Consider the following 23,934-nt stretch of genomic DNA (forward strand, 5'->3'; position numbering starts at 1 on the left):
TACAGTTTGTTTTTTATTTTCTGAGCTATTCTGTTCTTTACATATACATATGCACATACATATACTTGTTATCCCCACACAATGAGATAATTTAGTCCTTACTGATCAGTGTATTACCTCAGTACACAAATGTAAGACTTCATTATTGTCCTATCAGATTCATGTTGACTCATTAAAAGTAATTTCTATGAATGGAAAAAATGAAAATTGTTCGTCAAAACTACCTTTGACAAACAACTCAACAATTTTTTTAGCAAGGGGGCAAGCTCCTCTGCAATTCCATACTTATATATTCCAACTCAGAGGTTGCAAAACAGTGGAGAAAGAAGCAAACTTTACCGTCTTCGAATGCAAAGCTGCTGAAAAACACTTGTTCTTTTTGCATTTGCCGAAAGTACGTTGTTGACTCACACAACATGCTTCCATCTTATCCAGCATGAAGCTTTACAAATTAGTCTTCTTTATCCTGCTTGGCTTTGAAAAGGACCTTCTAAATCATATATCCCAAACTGTATGGTGTGGTATGCCTTCTATGGGGATCTAGAAGGATTTATGGCTAAATATACTCCAGATGCCTGAATAATTTTGTGACTGCTAGCAATGCAGAAAGATCCCTCATAGGATTCTGAATTTACAGTTGGTTTTCCTCTGTCAAAAATACTTTCATCTTAAAAGTACAGTTGTGTAAGTAAATTTACCATAATAGCTGATGTTTGAATAGAGCATGGTTGCAGTAACACATGGCTATATATGGGATATATCCTGCCAAGGATCAGATATCCGGCCAGTGAACAAAAGCTTTTGGGTGCCTTCCACATGCACCAGAGATCTAAGGAAGCATTAGAATGTTACAGTTTAAAAGCCGATGTACAGACACCAAAATTCAAAGCTTTTACCAAAAAGAAGGCTACAAAACGAATTAACATCACCAAATGGTAAATCTACATACTGATGTGCAAGGTGTTAAGAAAACCCACCCTGACCAAGAGATAAAAGCATAAGGAATAAGACCCAAAAACGAGCAATAAAAGAATAAAATGAAAAAAGGTGGATGGTGGGAGGACTGCAGTACTGCAACAGAGATCTAGGGAGGAACATCTACCATTAAGGCAAGTTTACTTAGACAACTGTACTAAGTTCATTATTAGGTCACCCTTGCAGTAACATATAGCTATATGGGAGAACTGCCAAAGCCTGGATAGCCAGGGAAAAGGAAAAAGGGTCAGAGTCCAGTATCCCCCTGGGGAATGAGTCAATCTTGTAATGTATAGTGAAGGTGTGTATAGATGACCAAGTTGCTACCTCTAGAAAAGTTCTAAAGTCCATTCCTATCCAAAATGCCCTAGAAGTAGCCAGGGCTCTTTTAGAATGAGCTTTGACCTTCTGAGGGATGGACTTTTATTGTTAAGAATAACAAAATTGGATGGAATGGGGTAACCACTTTGAAATGATCTGTTTTGACAATGGCTTCCATTTTTCTTTCCATCAAATGAAATGAGCTATCAGAAGCTCTAAAATCTTCTATCCTGGCAATACAGTACTGGAGTTGCCTGTGAACATCCAGAGTATGTAGGGTTCTCTCTTCCCATTTTTGTTTCAGGAAAGATCACAGTGAAATGAGCAGACTGATTTAAAGTGAATTATGAAAACCATCTTAGACATGAAGAAAGGGTTAGTCCTTGATGTCACCATGTTCCTCTCAAATATGAGAAAGGGTTGCAACACCGTGAGACCTTGGAACTTAAGATACTTGCCTAGCCAAAATATAAGTTATGTACTCATCATAACTAGGCATCTGTGTTGTCCATTTTCATTCTTCCTCACTAATGGGTTTGGATCCCATCCTCAGATCCAACTCGTCCGCATATACTAGGTTTTGAATCCAGCTCTCGAGCTCCTCCCTATACCCATAATGCTGTACTCCATCCCCACTGCACCAGATCGCGTTTGCTGCCTCATCTCCCAGTTTTTTTTAATAGAAAAATAGAATGAACAGAAATAAAGACAGAGCTCAGACCTGAAACAGTAGGTTCTAAACACAGTCCAATAGGTTAATTCAGAAGCAAAAAGGATGGGGGATGGATGGAAGGGAAGGTGAGGAAGAATGAAAATGGAAAACACAAATGCCTAGTTATATTGCATACATAACTTATAAATCTGATGTTGTCCTTTTCATTCTTCCTCACTAATGGGGCAGAGTCCCCAGCTATGTAAACCTTGGGTGCCCCTCATAGAAGGATATTCTGGTGCACTGCTGAACCAAAAGAGGCTCTATTTCTGGATATGATGTCCAATTTGTAGTGTGAAATAAAGGTATGGGCTTTGGAACATGTGGCTGCTGCACAAACATCGTCAGTAGAGGTCCTTGACCAAAAAGCCGATGAAGTAGCCAAGGATCGAGCTGAATGAGCTTGGGGAGGTCTTGGTAATACTAAGCCTTTTTGAGAATAAATTAGTGAAATACAGTCTGTAATCCATTTGGCCAGGGTAATCTTAGAAACTGCTTGACCCAGGTGATTTGATGAAAAGGACATGAAAAGCTGATCTGACTTCATAAATTGCTTTGTCCTGTTAAGATAAAAATGTAAGGAGATGTAGCATGTACTCTCCCTTTTTGGGAAAAATTAGTAAAAAAGACTGGTAAATTAATGGACTGATTGATATTATTTTCAGAAGCCACTTTAGGCAGAACAGAAGGGTTATTTCATAGATGGACCCTATCTTTATGAAAAATAATGTAAGATGGTTTCACTGAAAGAGCATGGGTTCAGAAATTCTTTTTGCTGAAGTTATTGATACCAGAAAGACTGTTTTCTATGAAAATATTTTAGATTACATTTCTCTGATGGTTCAAAAGGTTTCTGAGTTAAGCCTTGAAGGACTCCCTTAAGGTCCCAAGGTGGTAAGGGATCTTTTATTGCAGGTCTGAGGAGAAAAACGCCCTTCATAAAAGCTTTACGTAATCTAGAGGAATTCCAAACAACACGGAGCCAACACTAAAGTGCAAAAAAACACTTTACTGGTGCTTCCTGGTACCTCAGCCACTGCCTTCAAGGGATAATTATACACCATATTCACAGTCATTTTATACAAGATTAATTAACCCAGTTAACCTGCTCAGACTCTTCTATCTATACTTCCTCTAACTTCACATGGAATCGAAATAAAGACAATAAAGGAAGACCGGCGTTTTTATTGAAATTCTCTTCCTCTTCAAAGTCGTTTGGATTGAATTATTTTAATGAATTTCTTAAAGAAAATCTCCTGATTTCCATTGATTGATTTTACTGATTAAAATAGAATATTTGCTTTGCTTGCTTGTTAGTAGCTGGGACGTAAGACTTTCCAGTAATTTACAATTAGGTTTTATTGAGTGCCCTGGAGCACTCAGATCCACTGGGAAACTTAATAGCTCCTCCGGCCGCAACAACAGATCGATGCTGGACTATACTGTTTTCATCTTTTTTGCTGCAGGTAAGCATATCGTTAACTGATGGCCCAACAAGGAAGTGCCATCAAGAGGGACAATAATAAAAAATGTCTTAAAGGGCTCCACAAAGTTGCACAGCCACATCCAGGCATGTCTCCTTCTGACAATATCCACAAAAAGGAGGAAAAGTGCCCAAATCTCGACCAGTAATCCAATAAAGAGCACCAGGATAGCCATTTCCACCAACACACAGTTTATTAAAGCATGTCACCAGCCACAAACGCTGACCTGAATAATACGTTTGGAGGATGGAAGGGATTATTGCTTCCACCGATGCTGTTCCAATCGGGAACAGCGGAGAGAATGTGATTCCTAAGTTGATTGGCCAGCTTACACAGTTAGTGTAGTTGCTGACATGGATTTGCTACTCTTTGAAAGCATCCGCCCCTAAGGTTACATTTCCTGGTAACCAGGAGGTGTGGTTACAATGGGAAAGTGAAGGCAGTATGGCTGCTCAATGGCGTAAGAGCGGAGACAACAAACCTGGTAAATCACCTGTGTTTGATGGAAGAATGACCCCTGAGGTGTTTAGAATGTATTTAGGGGCTTCCACTAGCAATGGAATACACATGGGGACTCGAGCAGGAGAAAGGCATAAGCAACGTGACTGTTTAAATAATCAGGAAAAAGATGTAAATGACTGTAAATTAAGTGCTTGCCTTATCAAGAATGCTTCATTTGACTATTTTGTGCAAGAAACAAATAACAAAGAAGGTGACACATATGGCAACAATTTAAATAAATTGCATGATTTACTTTTTAAATATAAATCTTCGAATGCTGACAATGCCTATTTAAAGAGTGTTTAAAGTTAAATATTGTACCAAAACGTTTAAGGGTATTCAAGTACCCAAATAATGTAGAAGAGGGCTCAGATTTTCAAAAAGACCTCCTGGAAATGTTTGATAGATGTTGTTTTGATGTTTTGCATGCTATCATTAAACAGAATAAAAGGTTTATGTTAATTTTAAATTAATGTACAGAAATGGTTAATAGGTGCTTTGTAAATGACATGATGTTCACAGTTGACCAGGAAAAGAAAAAATACATTGACCTGAAGTCCCAGGCTGATGAGAAGCTTAAAGTTATTAATAGACAGAGGAGAAAACTGGAAAAAGACGTTAAGGAATATGAACTGAAGATTAATTACCTCAAACCTAAAAAAATATGTGAATTATGGAGGAACTGGGGAGAGTATTTTGGAATGAACAGTTACCAACAATTTAATGGTTTTGATAATGGTAATGGAGTTGGGGCAAACCACTTAAATGACAGGGAGAATGCGGGGAAACCTGGAGATTTGAATGACCCTTTAGATTATCCTACCCTCCAGAGGTCAGAGAGGCTGAAGAACAAGCAGCCTACGGACTACAACCAAGGCAACTGGAGGGGGTGGAGGAACAGGAGAGGGAGAAACATATATTAAACAGCAGGAAGGTGGTGTGATTGGCATCATTCGTAATGGTTGTAAGTTACATTTCCATGATCGTACTATATTCAACTACAGTGGTTTAAACATTACTAAGACATATTTTGATTTGTTCACTAGGGAGTTTTAAATTTGCACCAAAGAAAAAATGTGACATAAGTAAGTGTTTATACGAAAAAAGAATCTTGAATTATTGCTTGAAGGGAACAGTGAAAACTAGAGTGATTTGATAAGAAAAAGTATTTGGAACCTGCCCTTGCATCCCAGATTAAAAATTTTTGAAACAGCTGTAGAAAAAGAATTAAGGGAAGGGATTTCAAAAATAGGGTGTGGTCTAATTTAATGAAGGATGAAAGGACTTCATTGGAAAACATTAGGTCAAATAGGTTTATTAGAGTTATGAAACCCGACAAGGGGGGAGTGGTACGGTTATCATGGATTCCAGTATTTATGAGGGTAAGATGATGGCTATCTTGTTGGATGGGAACAAATATGTCAAGGTGTCCAAGCATGAGATAAATATTGCGTACAAAAAAATGTACTTGACTTTAAATGATTTGGTTCTTGAAGGATTCATAGATATGGAGACCTTTAATTTTTTACACAACAAAGAGCCAAGGGTGGCCTCAATGTTTGGGATCCCTAAGGTCCATAAGGACACAGATAAACCAACCTTAGACCTATAGTGGCAGCAAGGGAATCCGTTACAGCCCCTTTAGCTAAATTTGTTGATTTTGTTTTGAAGAACATATCTATGGAAGCAACAAATGTGTTAAGTGACTCCTGGGATTTTTTTAAGAAGTATTATAAAGGGTTTATGGATGGATAAAAAGAAGTTATGTACTCACCATAACGTTCCATCTGAGTAGTTCTACTTCATTTGTCTTCAACCTGTGGGTCTTCAGATCCACATTGGGTCTGACATGGACGCATTTTCCAGATACGGCTCCAAACTCAATGCACCTCCCCTTACCCATAATGCCCCGTCTCCCTTCAGATCAAGTTTACTGCCTAACAAGTATCAGACACCCGACCCAAAGACTCCGTATCATCAAACATCAAATGTCACAAAAGAACTTTAGCCTTGACAGAACCAAATATCCCAACAATAACCATCTGGTACAAGGGACATGTCATATCCCAAAGGATAAGGTTGGGGGAAGGAGGAGGGGATGGTTGAAGACAAATGAAGTAGAACTAGTCAGATGGAACATTATGGTGAGTACATAACTTCTTTATCTGAAATAGTTTACTTCATTTGCTCTTCAACATGTGGGACAGAGTCCCTAGCTACCTAACTCTTGGGAGGCCCTCATGGAAGGATATTCCACAGCACCGCAGAGCCACAGGATGCTCTACTCCTAGAGACTAAATCCAGTTTATAATGAGAAATAAAGGTGTGAGATGAGGCCCAAGTATCAGCTGAATAAATATCACCCAAAGAGACCCTAGACCAAAAGACCGCTGACGTAGCCATAGATCAGGTCGAATGAGCCTTCACTTTTCCTGGTAGAGACAAACCTCTATCTGAATAAGCCTGGCCAATGCATTGTGAAATCCAGTGAGCAATTGTCACTTTTGAAACAGGTTAACCAAAGAAGGGCTTGGCATAGGACACAAAAAGTTGATCAGGCTTGTTGAAATGTTTAGTCCTGTGAAGATAAAACCTCAACTGCCTATGTACGTCCAGTAAATGTAATTTGTATTCCCCTTTGTTCTGTAGTTAGGAAAAAATACTGGCAAATTGATGGTCTGATTAATATTGGCTTCTGAAGCTACCTTGGGAAGGAAGGATGGGTTAATGCATAGCGACACTCTATCTTTATGAAAGATCATATAAGGGACTTTGATAGAAAAAGCTTGAAGCTACAACACCCTTCTAGCAGATGTGATGGCAACCAAGAAGGCAGTTTTCCAGGTCAAAAATTGTAGATCCGCGGATACCACAGGCTCAAAAGGAGGAGAAACCAATGCCTGCAACAGCAAGGTGAGGTCCCACAGTGGAATCGGGTCCTTAACCGGGGGTCTGAGAAGAAAGGCTCTTTTGAGAAAGGTTTTACAAAGTTTAGAGGAAGCCAATGAAGACATGTTTACCCCAACATAAAAATTAGAGATGGCTGCTAGTTGGACTTTCACTGCAGAGGAACTAGCGTCCTGATGAAAAATGCTAACTAGAAAATCTAAAACTGCTGAAAGTGGAGCAGTGAAAGGATCCAAAGACCTCTGATTGGCCCATATAGAAAAACGTTTCCATTTACTATAGTAGAGTTTTTTGGTGGACGATTTATGAGCCGCCACCAGAATGGACTTAACAGGAGATGACAGACCAGAGTCCTAATAATCATGGGAACTGGAGCAGCCAAGCAGTGAGCTTCAGACTATCCTGATCTGGATGAGGGATCCCCGAGGGATGTGAGAGCAGATCCAGGACCAGATCCAAGGTCTATGGTGGAACAACTAGATGAGACCTGAGTAATGGAAACCAAACCTGTTGAGGCCAGAATGGGGCGATGAGGATCACAGTGGTCCCCAGCCTTCAGGCTTTCTGTAGAAACTTCAACATAAGAGGAAGAGGAGAATATGCATAAAGAAGCCTGGGAGGCCAAGCATGAATCAGAGTGTCTCTGGGGGCTTCCCCCAGCAGGGGGTTCAGAGAGGAAAAACTCACTGCATTTCACGTTGGAAGGAAATGCAAAGAGATAGCAGCAAGGACAACCCCACTCTAGGAAGATCTGTTTTGCGACTGAAGGATTCAGAGACCATTCGTAAGGCATCAGGATCAATCTGCTGAGCCTGTCCACTAGAATGTTGGACTATCCCGGGATGTGCACTGCCACCAGAAAGTGGCCGGTGGAGGTCGCCCATTCCCACACTCTCATGGCCTCTCGACATAAGGGATAAGATCTGGTTCCCCCTTGTTTGCTGATATACCAGACCACTGACATATTGTCTGTCTGAATTGCAATGGTTCCCAGAGGAAGATGAGCATGGAGGGCCTGCAACGCAAGAAGAACCATTCTCATCTCTAGAACACTGATGTGCAGATAGGTCTCGGAAGAGGACCATGTGCCTTGGACTGTCCTTCCTAAGCAGTGCCCCCCCACCCTAGTAGGGAGGCGTCCATGGTCACTGTGGCCTTGAGTAGAGGAGGTTGAAAAGACATCCCTTGAGGAGATCCAGGTTTTGAATCCACCATCAAAGGGACTCCCTGCACGCTTTTTAAATTCTCACTGGAAAAGACAATTGAAGGTCTAACAGTGACCACTGAACCACCAGTGTCCATTGCAGTACCCTCATATGAAGGCGTGCCATTGAAAGAAGATTTATCGTGGCCGCCATGGAACCTAGAACTCTTAACACTGCTTTAGCTGTTGGTAAATGGGTCTGAAGAATGTGTAAGATGTGTAACCTCAAGTTGCGTATCCTGTCTGACGTGAGGAACACCTTTGTTTGAATTGTGTCCAGCCATGCCCCGATGAAATCTAAAATCTGAACTGGGTGAAGAGCAGACTTGTTCATATTGATTGTAATGCCCAACTTGTTGGCTAGCTGAAGGAAGGAGTTTCTGGCCTAACATAGTAGATGCCCTGAAGGGGCAGTAAAGAGCCAATCATCCAGGTATGGAAAGACCTGAATGCCCTGAAGCCTCAGGTGAGTTGCTACTACCGCTATTACCTTGGTGAACACCCAGGGGTCTGTGGTGAGACCAAAGGGGAGGGCTCAAAATTGGTAATGATTGGCTCCCCACCAGGAGCGAAGGAACCTCCAGGAGCACTTGTCCATCTTGATGTGATAGTACGCGCCCTGGAGGTCGATTGAGTACATCCAGTCTCTGTCCTGCAGACACAGCAGGATAGATTGAATCATGACCATCCGGAATTTTGTCTTGGTTACTGATAGGTTCAATTTGGACAGATCCAATATTAGTCTGACGCCCCCTGTCTTTTTTGGCACTAAAAAAAACCTGGAATAAACCCCGGATCTGGACTGGTCTGGGGGGACAGGTTGGATGACTCATTTTCTTAGCAGTGAGTCTACCTGCACTGATGCCTCCTCCCGCTGTGTGGGTGGAACGTCAGGGAGAGCTTTGTTGGACGGGGGTGGATCCTTGAACAGAATGAAATATCCTCCGGATATGACTCGCAGCACCCACTGATCTGTAGTGATAGATTCCCATGCTAGTGGGTGAAGTGACAAGCGATCCCTGACGGCCTCCAGAGATGGGCAGCCTGGCAACCCCTCAGGGATGCTGCACAGGTTTATCCGAGAAAGGTTCTTGGGAAACAAAATTCCTAGGACCCCCACTGCCTCTAGGGCGGCATCTATCATATCCCCCTCTGCCTCTGGGGGAAGGTGAGTCCTCAGCGTCCTGGAAAAATGCCCGAGACTTAAAACGCCTGAGACTTGCGGAAAGTACAGTTGTGTACACTTACCATAAATGTAGGTGTTCGAGTGTATTCACTGTTGCAGTCCTAACTAATGGGTTATCCGGCTCCCAGTAGCCCTCAATCGGACAGAATACCAAAGGTAAGTAAAAATTACATTAGCTGCCGTCGTTTGTAAAGGACGTCAGGGTGTCCGATACAAAAGGAGGCAGCCAACGTCACTTCCTCAGTCTTTCTTGCCATAACAGTCAGAAGCCCCCAAAAATAAGGCTAAACTAAATGCCAATTTGACAAATAATATCCAATTCAGCCTGTACTTCAGGAAAAGAGAATAGGACAGGACAGGACAAAAAAGGGGGAAGGAGGGAGGGAAATCAGGACTGTAACAGTGAATACACTCAAACATCTACATTTATGGTAAGTGTACACAACTGTACTATGTTCATCGTGTTTCACTGTTGCAGTCCTAACTAATGGGTTAATTACCAAAGCCCAGAGAAAATGGGGGAATAACCAACAAAATCAAGGGTTGCAGATAATGCCCTGCAGCACAGCTGTGGCAAACCCTGCCCTGGCTCTGGAAAACAGAGGCAAATTATAATGTTTTGTGAAAGTGTGAACAGAAGACCATGTGGCAGCCTCCAAAATATCTTTAGTAGGGACACCCCTTAAAAAGGCTGCAGAAGTGGAAGCTGCTCTAGTTGAGTGGGTCCTAACTCCTTGAGGAGGAACCTTGCCATGAAAGGAATAACAAAAGGAGATGCAATGTGCAATCCACCTGGAAATGGTTTGCTTAGAAATAGCCTTGTCCTGAGCTCCAGGGGCAAAACTGACCAATAACCGTGTTGATTTCCGAAGGTCTTTAGTCCTGTCCAGGTAAAACCTGAGCTGTCTGTGCACATCAAGAGAATGTAGGATCCTTTCAGCTTTATTTCGAGGATTAGGAAACAAGGTAGGAAGGTGTATGGACTGATTAAGAGTTGAGCTAGAAACCACCTTAGGCATAAAGGAGGGATTGGTTCTCAAAGAGACCCTGTCTGTATGGAAAATAATAAAAGGCTCCACAGCCATCAAAGCCTGCAGCTCCGAAACCATCCTTGCTGAAGTTATAGACAAGAGGAAGGCAGTCTTCCAAGAGAGAAACTTTAAATTTGCAGTGGCAGCTGTCTCAAAGGGAGGAAGAGTGAGTTTCTCTAGAACAAAATTAAGATCCCAGGCTGGAGTAGGTGTCCTTCTGGGAGGTTTTAAGTTGCAAGCACCCCTGAGAAACATTTTCATCAGGGGATGAGAGACAATGGGTTATTCAACAGAACAATGAGCAGAAATGGCTGAAGCATGGAGCTTGATAGAGGAAAAAGAAAGACCACCCTGAAGCAGTTCAGCCAGGTATTCCAAGATCAGAGGAAGGGTAGGCTGAGAAGAAGATTCCCCTCTAGCCTGCATCCAATGAGAGAACCTTTCCCATTTGCCAGCCTATGACTTCCTAGTGCTAGGCCTCCTGGCCTCCCTCAGCACATCAAAGGATGCAGAATGATTTCCCATTCTTGAACCAAAATATCTGGCTTCAGAGGAAGACGCCAAGGAGAAAATTGGGAGAGACTGCGAAGCAGTGGATACCAATGCTGTCTGGGCCAGTCCGGAGCTATGAGAATAGTCCTTGGTTGTTTGTCCCTGATCTTCAATAATACTCTGGGTAGAAGAGGAAGAGGAGGGAAGGCATAAACGGATAGCAACATCCAAGGGAAGGACAGAGCATCCGCTCTCCAGGATCTGCTGTGATGGTGTCTGGTGCAAAAGAGAGGGAGAAGATGGTTGTCTGGGGAGGAGAAAGGATCCACCTGAGGTGTACCTCAACATTGAATGATGCTGTAAAAAACTGCACTGTTCAGCTGCCACTCGTGAGGATCCAGGGGTCACCTGCTCAACTGGTCTGCCAAAACATTGAGTCTTCCTGGAAGAAAGTGAGCTAGGAGATGCAGATCTAGGGATGCTGCCATGGACCAAAGATTTATGCTTTGTCTGCACAGGGGGTAAGAGTGAGTCCCTCCCTGCTTGTTGATGTACCACATGACTGTGGTGTTGACTCTTCTGACAAGCAGGGTCCCTGGAGAAAGCAGATGCTTGAAAGCTAGTAAGGCCTGTTGAACAGCAATCAACTCTTTTAGATTTATGTGCAGGTGCATCTGATGGGCGTTCCACCATCCCTGTATGCATCTGCCATCCAGGTGTGCTCCCCAGGCATAGTCCGATGCATCTGTAGTCAGAACTTGAGTGGCAGGAGGTGTCCAAAAGGGCATGCCTTTATTTTGTAGACAGGTTGTTGCCCACCACAGAAACTCCATCTGCAGAGATGGAAGCAGATGAATCATCATATCCAGGTCTTGTGTGTGTTGACACCAAATGTTCTTGAGGTACCATTGCAGTTTCCTCATATGCAGTCTTGCATATGGAATCATGAGAATACAAGATGCCATGAATCCCAGAGCTTGCAGGTATTTCCTTTCAGGGAGCTGGGACAGGCTTGCCAAGTTCTAGAAGTAAACTGAAAGAGTTGTCTGCTTCTCCTGGGTGAGATATATCATCTAGGTGGCTGTGTTCAGACTCACTCCCAGGAATGTTATCTCCTTTGATGGTACCATTTTTGATTTTTCCTTGTTGAGAGTGTAACCCAGGGAAGAGAGAAGAGTCTTTACGAATTCCAGATCCTTTAGTAGCTGTTCCTGAGAACTTGCTTGAATCAGACAGTCATCCAAGTATGGGTAAATCTGAATTTTCTTCTGCCTGCAAAAAGCAATGACTGGGGCCAGGCACTTTGTGAAGACTCTGGGAGCAGTAGATAAGCCAAAGGGCAGCGCAGAGAATTGGTAATGTTGCTTGCCCACTCTGAAACGAAGATACTGCCTGCAGTTTTCCCTGATAGGGATGTGCAGATAAGCCTCTTTGAGATCCAAAGTTACCAGCCAGGAATCCTTTTCTAGCATTGGTAGCAACTGAAGCAGAGTGAGCATTTTGAACTTTGGAATTACTAGAAAAGAGTTCAGAATGGAAAGATCTAGGATAGGACGCCAGGTGCTTTCTTTTTTTGGAACTAGGAAAAGCCTGGAATAAAAGCCCTGGCCTACCTGCTGAGCAGGAACTGATTCTATTGCTCCCAGATGAAACAAAAACAAAATTTGTTTTTCTACTTCTGCCCTTTGGTTTGGCTGAACGTCTTGGAATCCCTTGGGAGCTGGAAAGGTGCGGAAAGAAAACTTGTGCCCCAGGGACAACGTTCTGAACACCCATTTGTCATCAGTGATAGAGACCCAGATATCTGAAAAAAGGGCCAATCTTCCACCTAAAGGACTATCCAGGGAAGCAGGAATAGGCAGAAGTTGTAAAAAGTTATTGAGAGTGTTTCAATTGAGATGCAGGCTTGGAGCTTCCCGCCTTAGAAGTGGAAGCCTGCCACCGCCTAGACCTTTGAGGGGTAGCTGCCTGCCCCCTTGAAGATTTGTAACTCCTAGTCCTTGGACGGATCTGCATGCTGGTATCAGGAAAGGTCCAACTCTTGGAAGGGTAATTCCTGCTAAAGCGGGGGGGTTTGAACTTGCAGAAAACCCTTAACTGTTTGCATGGACTTGGTCTTATTCTCCATCTTCTTATGTACCTCCTCAGCTTTGCTGCCAAAAAGATTGTCTTTATGCAAAGGTACATCCAAACGCTTAGCCTTGACAGGTTCTGGAAGAGGCTGTTCTCTGAGTCAAGCATGCCTTCTAATAACAGATCCAGTAGGCGTTGCCCTACTGGAGGCCTCAAGGATGTCAAAACCACAATGCAAAGGATGCTTATTGACCAGAGTGGCTGAATTCAATAAATCCTGCATGTCTTTACTCTCTGCCAAAAGAGGCACACTTGCTATCTTAGACTTAATAGCCTCCAAGGTGTGCTATTGGTACTTCAGCACATGAAAAAGGCAATTGGTAGCACTAATAGCTATGGTGGCAGAGATATAAATGTTCTTGCCCCACCTATCTAAGTTCCTAGATTCCCTGTCCGAAGGAACAGGATTTCTGGTAACAGTAGCCTTAACTCCTTTAGGGCCCTGCGAAATAACCTTTGGATCTGCCAACGGGTTCCTGAAAAGAAACAGATGAGAATCAGGGACTCTGTAGTACCTGTCAGGTTTCCTGGGAGCAGGGGAAACTGAATTTGGAGACAAGGAATTTTCCAGAAAAACATCATCAACAACTTCCAACACAGGGGGAATAGCAAGAGGCGTATGCTGAGGTAAATCCAGAAACTCCCTAATCCATTTCTTAGATTGAGGATAATCCTGGCTTTCCCATTTAAAATGTTCCCTGAGGGTAATTAAAGTGTCACTAAAAGAGAAATCCTCTGGAAGAGAGGGTGAGGGGATGGACTCCTCTGTATCTGAATCCTCAAAGGGAGAAAAAGCCTGAGAAAATTCCACTTCATCAGCAGAAATGCTGGAAGAATCAGATCCTGAACAGGACAAAACCTCAGGAGAAACATCCCTACTCCTTTTAGGAGAATGAGGCTGAGAACCCATAATAAGAGTTAACAAATCATTAGCCATTTTAACCATTTGGGATTGAGGGGAACTAGAAGGAACTGGAGCCTGCCTTTTCACAAGCTTACAAATGGAAGGTATACCTGCAAGCCTGAAGGACTTGGGAGGCCTGGCAACCACCAAAGGAACAGCAGGAGTGGGAGGAAGGAGTTTATTGTCAGGGCGCAAAATGGAGACCTCAGACCCTGGAGTCAGCTTAGCGGTACTGGCTCCAGCAGAACAGGCGACCAGCGACAGGTTGGAACACAAAATGGAGGCCAAAGGCCTAAGGAATACTGACTCAATCAAGGTCTGTGGTTGTACATCTGCGGACTGCAGGGACTGTGAAAGCATCTCACTGGCTCCTGCCTGACTGACGACCAACTTAACCTCATCTGAGGACTTAGTTTTCTGAGGCTTGTCACGGTCCTTGTCCTTATGCTTTTTCAGAATATCCAAAGCCTGAAGATTGGTGGACGCCATGCCAACAAACGTAGGCTAAACTCCGAAATGCTTAGCCAAAATCTTAACCCAATGACGGATAGTATGCGGATTAAAGGAGGCACAAAGATTACAATTGGGAACGTCGTGATCAAGGCCTAAACAGATAATGCAATAGGAATGAAAATCTCTATGGGGAATCTGCTTTCCACAGGTAAGGCAATTATTAACTTTTTCTGACATTCGTTAAGGCAAGAAGAGAGGATCCCCAATGGGGTACTTAGCTGTAGTAGACTTCAACTCTTGTAGTCAGAACCCAACCAAAGTAATCTGCCGACTGGCACTCGTGCATGAAAAGATTCTGCTTCGGGCTCTGCGGCAAGGAAGACTGAGGAAGTGACCTTCGGTATTCTGGCCGATCGAGGGCTACCGGTAGCCGGATAACCCATTAGTTAGGACTTAGTTAGGACTGCAACAGTGAAACACGATGAACATCCACATCTTTTCTGGCCTCGCTAGTTCCTGGAAAAGGACCTGAATTTGATTTGATATGGCATTAACTAAGAATAAGGTTGGAGTAGGCTTGGTGGGCTTCATGTATTACACCATTTGGGTTATAGTACTGCCCTTTGTTGATGAAGAACATGTGATTCACAGCTACTTCTTGCCACAAGAGTTCGCTGTCCTGATTAATGCTGTAGCTGGCTTATTGTTGGTACTATTTGTAGGTGCCTTCATTGCAGCTGTCATGTGGAAAGGTAGAAGACCGTCTATGAACTTATGAGGTGGTGAGAAGCGGATCCCCATGGCAGACAGTGTCTTCCCATCCTTCTTGCTCTGGACCAAAGTCTCTCTGATCATCTTCCCAAAAAGGGAAGAACCATCATAAGGGGCATTAGTAAAAGACGCCTTGAAGGGCTCCAAGAACTGACATAAGCGAAGCCAGGTGTGATGCCGGATGGCAGTGCCTGACCCCACCGCCCATGTGGCTCCCTCCGTGGCATGGCAGAGCAAACGCATAAACGTGTTGGCTACAGATTTTAGGGTGGCCATTTGTGCATCGAACGTCTTCCTGTCCTCTGTGGACATGGACCCAGGGGCCGTCTCCGTGACTTCCTTGACCAGATCTCTCTGGAGTTGAATGACATGCACCATGTAGTTCAATGCCCTCACACAGAAGGTTGTTGAAACATAAACTCGCTTCCCAAAACAATCCAATGCTCTCAACTCTCGGTCAGGCAGATGGACTGTGGAACTCTCCTGGGCAAACTCATTTTTGGTGGCCGCCGCCACTATCATAGCATCTACAGGGGACCCCTTGTGCCAGTGTAACTTGTCCAAGGGGGGGCTTAAGACTTTGTCCGGGCACTTGGGTATTGGCTCTATGGTGTCCGGCTCCTTCCACACCCTAGATGTTATCAAATCCACAAGTGGATCAGCAGGAGAGGACACCCAAGAGGTAGACTGGCCCAAGCCAAATGCCTCCAGAAACACAGACTTGTCACAGGTTGGTTTTGGGGCAGACCACCACCCCTCTTTGGTGAAGGATCTCCATGATGTCTCCAAAGGAGACATCCTCAGGGGGTGATCTAGAGGAACCTTTCCCTTCATCCAGTTCTGTGTCCTCGGTAAGGGACGCTGGGGGAGAGTCCAGGTGCCTCTTTTACATGTATGCTTGTGGGGGGGAGCTCCTCAGGGGGACTGTCTAGGGAGTTCTCACAAATGGGTTGTTCCAAGGGCTGAACTTCCTGGGGCACTACAGTTACAAGCTGTCCCTGAGAGGGCAAGATGGTCGGAACCACACTGGACGGACTCTGAAGATAAAATTATCAGAGGTCTCGACCCTGCGAGAACCCTCTCCACCATGTCAAATGCAGAGGGGGAACGGACCTCCTGGGCTGACCGAATGGAAGCCGCTCCCCCCCGATCCAACCAGGGAGCTGGAGCCGAGACGCTGAGGGGAATGCTTCTCTCTGACAAACTCAGAGCAGAGAGCACCCTCTCGGATCCAACCCTGAGGCTACTGCTCCAAGCACTCAGGTCTGATCCAGTTGGATCTGACACACTCAAGACACTGGCCGGCATCAAGGTATAGGGTACTGTCGACACTGACCCCTCAACTCCAATCATCCTTGGATCCAATGATTCTGAAAACCACAGGTCGGATCGGAGAAGGAGTGATAGGTCTAAACAATGGCTGGAAGGAGTAGGCTCCAGTGGGAGAAGGCCCTGGCAAGACTCCCATCTGGATTTGAGTGCGGATAAAACTCTGCATCATCTTGTCCAGCTCTGCTTCAGACAAGCTCTAAATAGAGCAGGTGGATGCCGCCGAAGTAGGCCGGGAAAGCCGGTGGGGGGAAGGACTAGGGGGCAACTGGCTAACCTGTACCTTGGGCTCAGGTGAAAACCTAGGGGACCTGAGCCGAGGTGTCACTGGCCTGGAAACAGGCTTAACCTTCGGCGGGGGGCCGGCCTCCGACAAGCGGTCAGGGGATCACTTACAAGGCCGATCCTTCTTGGCTTTAACCCTTTCCCCGGGCCTCTTGGTGGGATGGTGAGTCCCAGAGGCCATGGAAGGGGAAGACGAAGCAGCAGCCATTGCTTTCCCAGCAGGGGACGATGGGACTTCAGTCACAGCAGAAGAGGGCAACAGGCCCTTAAGGATCGGTTTGTCCCGCCTGTCCTTAAGTGTCCTAGGATTAAACCCGACACAAACAGGACAGGGGTACTGGAGGTGAGTCACCCCCAAGCAAACCACACACAAGAGTGTGGCCAGAGAAAGCTTATGGCCACACTCTGTGTACCTTTTGAAGCCAGGCTTCGGACCACCCACTATGCCTTAGCCGGCCAAAACGCACACACACACACACACACACACACACACACACACACACACACACACACACACACACACACACACACACACACACACACACACACGAAAGAAAAAGGGGGAGAAAAAATAGCAAAGCCTATGAACTACTTTTTTTTCCTACGAAGAACCCCAAGAAAGTATAGAAACAGGTAGAAGAGATAGAAAAGCCAAAAAAGGGAACAAATTACTGTTCAAAAACACTCCTAAATGGTCTGGAGCTTGGACCACACTGCTTCCTCTCAGGCGGAAGACGAGATCTGAAGGGAGACAGGGGCCATTATGGGTAAGCGGAGGGGCATGGAGCTCGGAGCCATAGCTTTGAAATGTGGCCGTGTCAGATCCGATGTGGATCCAAAGACCCAGAGGTTGAAGGGCAAATGAATTAAACTACTTCAGATTATTATTTTCATCACAACTGAAGTAATAGATTTGTTCACTTCAATTCCCCATAAGCAAGGTTTAGAATTTTTTGAGGAAATTCTAAGGAAAAAGAAGACATTTTTAGAATAAGAGTTACATGTATTATTGGAGTTAATGGAAATTATACTTAACAATAATTTTATATACTTTGAAGGGGAATTTTTTTGTCAAACAAAAGGGGTAGTTATGGGAGCTGTGTGAGCACCCACCTATGCTAACATAGTTCTTTCATGTTGGGAGGAGAAATTTATTTTTAATTCAAGATTCAAAGAATGTTGGGTGTTGTATAATCATTTTCTGGATATTTGTCTATTTTGGATTGAGCTTGAAGAAAAATTTCTCAAATTTGTTGACTATATATCAAACACCACTAGTTTTTTGAAGTTTACTTACAACCTTGAGCATAATAGTATGAATTATTTGGATGTCACAATTCAGAAGAAAGATAATAGTTTTGTCTTGAATGTGCACAGGAAGAATGCATATTTTAATTCATATTTACCTTTTTCTAGTGCACACCCATTCTCCCAAAAGAAAAGTACAGTAAAGGGTCAATTTGTGCGTGGGAGCAGGATGACCTCAGGCAATAATGATTTTTTTAAGTTAAAGCAGTTTATTGAAAACTATGTTTTTGGAAAGGGGGTATCCAGAGTACCTCATTGACAAAATATACAATGAAGTGTTGAGTGGTAGAAAGGACCGACTTGCCCCTATTTTAAGTGTTAGTGACACCCCTGGAGTTGTTAAAAATGGAGGTACTGGGGAAAAGTACAGAATATGAGAATGCTTTCATCCTGGACTACAATGGGGATGCTCAAGTCATTAAAGGGATTTTCACTAAAGAATGGGACAGATTTTCTAGGTTTTCGGATTTAGGTTCTGTTTTTGATAAACCACTTAAATATATACTTAGGAGAGGGTGCAGTATTAAGGACATATTAGAGAACAATCAAAGTGGAGTGAGCAGAAAAAGTAAGGTGAGCACTTTTAAATGTGTTTTTTGTCAGCAGTGCCAATTTATCACTAACAAGAAGGATATATACATTAGCAGTAGGGCTAAACATATTGTAGCAAAATCATATTACAATTGTGACACTAAGGGTATAGTATACATAGCAATGTGGGCGAAATGTGAGGTATTCTACGTGGGTAAAACCGAAAGGTATCTTAGGAAAAGGATTTATGAGCACACCTATGACATAAGAAAAGAAAATCCAAGGAATGTATTTTATAAGTACACATTGGTATGTCAACATGCATGTTTTACATTTATTATATTCGATGATGTCCCTTTAGATGTTAGGGGTGGTCCATGGGAGACCCAGTTGGAATATAGAGAGGTATACTGGCAATTAATTTCAGAAGCCAACAGATGGCCAGGTTTAAAATGATGTGGTCTCCCTTGCTCCAGTTTTAAAACTGACATCTGCTAAGTTATAAGTGAATATACATTTTAAAACATACACCTGTATTTTTAACTTAACACAATTACTATATGATTTTTACTATGCAAGGTTTCTTCATGATTTTTTATGTTTTTTTAACACTAGATGGAGTCATTTACCTATTTTTACGTACAAGAAGGTTTCTCATACATTTATCAGACAAGTAACCTATTTTTACCACTTATTTCCATATTTATTCATTCATATTTTTATTTACATACTCATGTATTTATGTATTTATATGTGTTTATATTAACAATGAAGTACATTTTAATAGGGTTTTAGTACAGTTTTATAAATATTTTTTTTTTAATAACATTCTGTTTTTTAAGGATACTCATTGGTATAAATTGTTTCTGCATTTGGTTTAATTAGCCAATTAATTCATTCATGGTTTACTGGCAAGGGTATATATTGTTATTTCTGGTTTACACTCTTTTTGATGAAGTCTGTGATACCATTGACGAAAACCTATTATTCATGTCAGTGTTAATGTGATTTTGGGGCTGGCAACATGTTTTATGCTTTAATAAACTGTGTGTTGGTGGAAACGTCAATCCTGGTGCTCTTTACTGGACTCCTTATGACAATACCTATACTAGCAGCTCATGAGGCACCTTTAGCTGTGTGACAGATTAGCCTCATCAATGCATTTAAAATAGTCAAAAGAGTGGCCAGCTGAGAGGAAGCCCTTTTGAAGTGCTCAGCAGACATGGATTCAGAGACAGACAGTTTGATAATTCTTTAGTCAAATCCCTCTGCAGCCTAGTAAAATGTGCCAAATAGTTAAGTGACCTCAGAGCAAAAGTAGATGAGATGAACACTTGCTTTCCAAATCTGTCCAATGCTCTGGACTCCCTGTTCAGTGGGTAGACAGAAGAGCTTTGCTCTGCTAGCTCTTTCTTAGTGGCTGCCACCACAACTATACCATCAACCAGTACTCCTTTGCTCCAGGGAGTGCAGTCTGAAGGAGGAGCTAAAATTTGTCTGGGTGCTTGGGTCTATGCCTGATGGGAAACCAGATCAATAAGTTCATCTGCCAGTGGGAATCACCCAAGATGCAGATGGTCCAGCACCAAAAGCCTCCAGGAACACCGATTGCTCAGAAGAAGGAGTTTGGGATGACCAGCCACCTTTCTGATTAAGGATTTCTAAAATATGTCCAAAGGAGATGTCATCAGGTGGTGATCTGGGGGATCCTTCTCCCTCATCAAAATCAGTGTCTTCCATGACAGACTCTATGGGGGAGTCAATGTGTCTTTTCCTAACCATCCTCTGTGGAATGTTTATGGGAGGTATTGGAAGAGGGTCTATATTAGAACATCGAAGTTTCACAACTTCGAATGTTCTAATATCAACCCCTATTCAGTGAATGCTGAAAATAGCAAAGCTGCAGAAAACCAAACTTTTTCCTAGGGAAAGAATTTGGTTGTCTGTTTTTGTCGTTTCGCTATTTTCAGCACTGTGGTGGAAAGGTACGGGTCGGGTTCAGGTAAGTGTGCGATTGGGCATGGGTTAGATGAGTTAAGGTTAGGGCGCGGGTCAGGTAAGTGTGCGATTGTGTGGATGTGAGGGTTAGGGCGCGGGTGAGGTGAGTGTGCGATAGTGACAGACCTTAGGGTTAGGGTTCGGGTTATGGTAAGTGGATAGTTAGTGGTGTATTTACAGTTTAGTGTGGGGTTAGATGTAAGATTTTAGGTGTATGTGTGTGGATTGCTGTTTGTTTGGTGTGCTTGTGTTGTGTGTATGTGTTTCGGAACAGCAATTTTTTTCCCTAGGAAAAAATTTGCTGTTCTGCATGTTCGATGTTGTCAGCGTTCGCTGAATAGGTGTCGATATTAGAACATTCGAAGTTGTGAAACTTCGATGTTCTAATATAGACCCTTGGAAGATAAGGGGAATTCCTCTTGTGGAACTGCCTGGAGACTAACTGGAACTGGCTGTCCCTGTGGAGTAGGTCTGATTAACTCAAAGCTCACAGCCAGTGAGGGGAAGGGGATAAGATCCAAGACATAAGACGATGGTTCTTTATGAATAAAGAAAGCCCTTTTTACTGCCTTGAATGCCAAGTGACTAGGGGAAATCCTTTTCTCCAACCTCTGTGTCGAAACGTCCAAAGAAGGCAGGTTGGGGCCACCCTGGGATCCAAGCCTCAAGGGGAGAATCAGATCAGAGCTGTCCAGGGCCAAGACTCTGAAAGGAAGGGACAGATCTGACAAAAACAGAGAGCCAAAGCCAACCACTTGAACCCAGCATTGGCATCTCGGCTCCAAGACCAGCTCTGATCCAAGAGTACTGGAGCAGAGCTAGTTAGGGGAAATTGTCGGGGTGGAAGAAGGGACTATACTCAGATCCAATGCCGAAACTCTTGGAAATTTCAGATCCTGGGACTCCAAAACCATGGGTTGGATCAGAGAGAGAGAAACCATGGACTTAGTAAGAACACTCATGGATCCAGTAGGGGACAGAGCTGGAAGAACCCCCATCTGGATCTGAGCTCTGAGGAATTTATGCATCATCCTATCCACATCTTCCTCTGACAAACTTCTGGAAGACTTAGAAGATGACATAGAAGGGAGTTGACAGTGTTTCTTCAGAGTATGGAATAAGTGAGTGGGTAGAGAAAGGGGAAACAGGCTTCACAGTATACTCTGGAGTATGGTTTCTATGAGCTGAACTAGTTGTTAGATCCAATGACTTAGGCTCCGAAGAAGAAGTAGACTATAAGGGAGATATGACAATAGGAGCCAATACTTTCAGATCTGAGGAAGGCCCAAGAGGTTGTGGATCCGAAGAGGTCAAATCTGAAATTTTTCTGATTTTTTCCAGTCGCTCTGAGGAAGCTATTGGGAAATTCAGAGCAGACCCTTTTCTGGCATGCAAAGAAATGGATTTGGATGTTTTATAGGGAGCTTCAGTGGTGGTGCTGCGGTAGCGTTGTCGCCTCACAGTTAGACGTTGCCCATTCGATTCTCAGAGCGTTTTCTGTGTGGCGACATGCGTGAATGGGCGTTCCTTCATTGAAGGTTGTGCGTTAGGCCCGGCAAGCCAGCACGTCAAAATCTACTGACAATCATTAGCGGACCGGAGTTCCGCTGTGGCGACCCCTAACCGGGAAAAGCCGAAAGAAACAAACAAACATAGGGAGCTTCAGCCCCAGAAGAAGCAGTATGTAATCCATTAAGTATGAGCTTGTTACACCTGTCTGATAATGCTCTAGGATTAAAAGTACTGTACAAATGGAACAGGCTGTGTTGAGATGCTCTGGTCCTAGACAATACATCCACTTCTTTGGGATCTTATGCCCACAAGAAGTGTACTTTTTAAATCCAGTTGTTTTCTCTGACATGGTTTAAAGGAGGCTATCATGAAGTTAAGGAAAGAAATAACAACAATATTAATAATAATAATAATAATAACAATAAAGACTTTTTTTAATTAGTAGCTGTTAGAAAGGGAGAAAAAATATTAGCTATGGTACCCTAAGGAAAATACCTGAAAAGGTAAGGAAAAAGGAATACAAACAATGGTATGAAGACTACTGAAAGGTGAGTAGAGTGTCAAGAAAAGTGCAGAAAAATCCTAACACAGGTGACCACTAAGAGGGAGGATACAGAAACAAGACTAACAAGTTTTAAGAAGAACTATATCAAATTAACTAGCAACTATTAGAAGAAAAACTGCTTACTATGCTCAAGAGTGGAACCTCCGTCTAACCACAATGGTGGTAAATGAGATCTGAGACAATGGGGATGGAATACAGCATTATGTTTAGAGGGAGTAGCTCAAGAGCTGGATCTGAAATCTAGTATATGCAGCCGTCGGATCCAAGGATCGAATCCAAACCCATTAGTGAGGAAGAATAAAAAGGACATCATCAGATTTAAAACAGTTTTCCATGTTAAGAACTTCAAATCAGTCTGATATGCTGGTCCAAATGGAAGAAGAGTAAACTTTTCAAACAAAAAGTTAAGATCACAAGGGAACCACCTGTTTTCTAGGTGGAGGGATATGTATAACCCCTTTCAAAAACTGCTTCAGGACAGGAAGAAAAGGGGATCCAAGGTAGACAAACAGAAATGGCTGACATATTAATCTTGACAGATGAGTAAAAAAGGATAGTGGACAATAATTCACACAAATAATCAAGAACCTGAGACAAATGAGCCTTAAAAGGGTCCTGGTTTTCAGAAAGGCACGAACTAAAGCATCTCTTCCACAAGATGTCACAGTAGCAGATTTTTAGCCCCTTTTAGTACCTAGTGCATTTCCTCAGAAAAAAGTTGCTTAAAAGGTATCAAAATTCTATCATCCAGGTAGTCAGTTTCAGTGTCTTCAGAATGGGGTGTGCATCAAATAACCCCGGTATTGTGTGAGTAAATCCAGTTTGTGGGGAAGCTTGTGGGAATGAAAAAGCATCTGTCTTCCAGCCCTTTTTGTAAAGAATCCAGTAGCAGAATTTCTTTAATTGCCTGTTTTGAAAGGAGGCCAACAGATCTATATGAGGTGTTCTCCACAAATGAATAAATACCTGGAAGACTTCCAGGTACAGTTTCCATTCATGGGGGTCAGTCATGGACCTGATTAGCTTGTCTGCTCTGATAGTATTCATGAAGCCTGAAGAGTCAAACTGAGCTGTGCTGCTTCCTCATAGACAATCATAACAAGTATGCAAAGGGAGTAAGATCTGTTTGTTTATGTACCACATTATTGTGGTATTGTCTGTGATAAACTGCAGAGGTCCCAGGGACCAGAGATGATTCAAAGCTTTCAAGGTAGCCCTTTTTGCAAAGAATCCTGAAGCAGAATTTCTTTAACTGCCTGTTTTGAAAAGAGGCCAACAGATCTATCTGAAATGTTCTCTTGTTGTTGCTGTTTTTCTTTTGGCTTTTCCCAG

The 23,934-nt window shown here is 43.1% G+C and overlaps 2 protein-coding genes across 2 annotated transcripts in view; one reads left to right on the forward strand and one right to left on the reverse strand.

Annotated features, from left to right (window-relative positions):
• Window positions 1-23,934, reverse strand: part of TEX26 (testis expressed 26) — a 551,340-nt gene that overhangs the window by 386,685 nt on the left and 140,721 nt on the right. The gene's annotated exons all lie outside the window — the stretch shown is intronic.
• On the forward strand, window positions 14,848-15,081 carry LOC122803657 (dolichol phosphate-mannose biosynthesis regulatory protein-like). Its single transcript, XM_044073436.1, has one exon. It carries the CDS (start codon window positions 14,848-14,850, stop codon window positions 15,079-15,081), a length of 234 nt encoding a protein of 77 aa, XP_043929371.1.

Source organism: Protopterus annectens, chromosome 5.part1 (assembly GCF_019279795.1).
Source record: "Protopterus annectens isolate FY-2018-M chromosome 5.part1, PAN1.0, whole genome shotgun sequence".
NCBI classification, from domain to species: Eukaryota; Metazoa; Chordata; order Ceratodontiformes; family Protopteridae; genus Protopterus; species Protopterus annectens.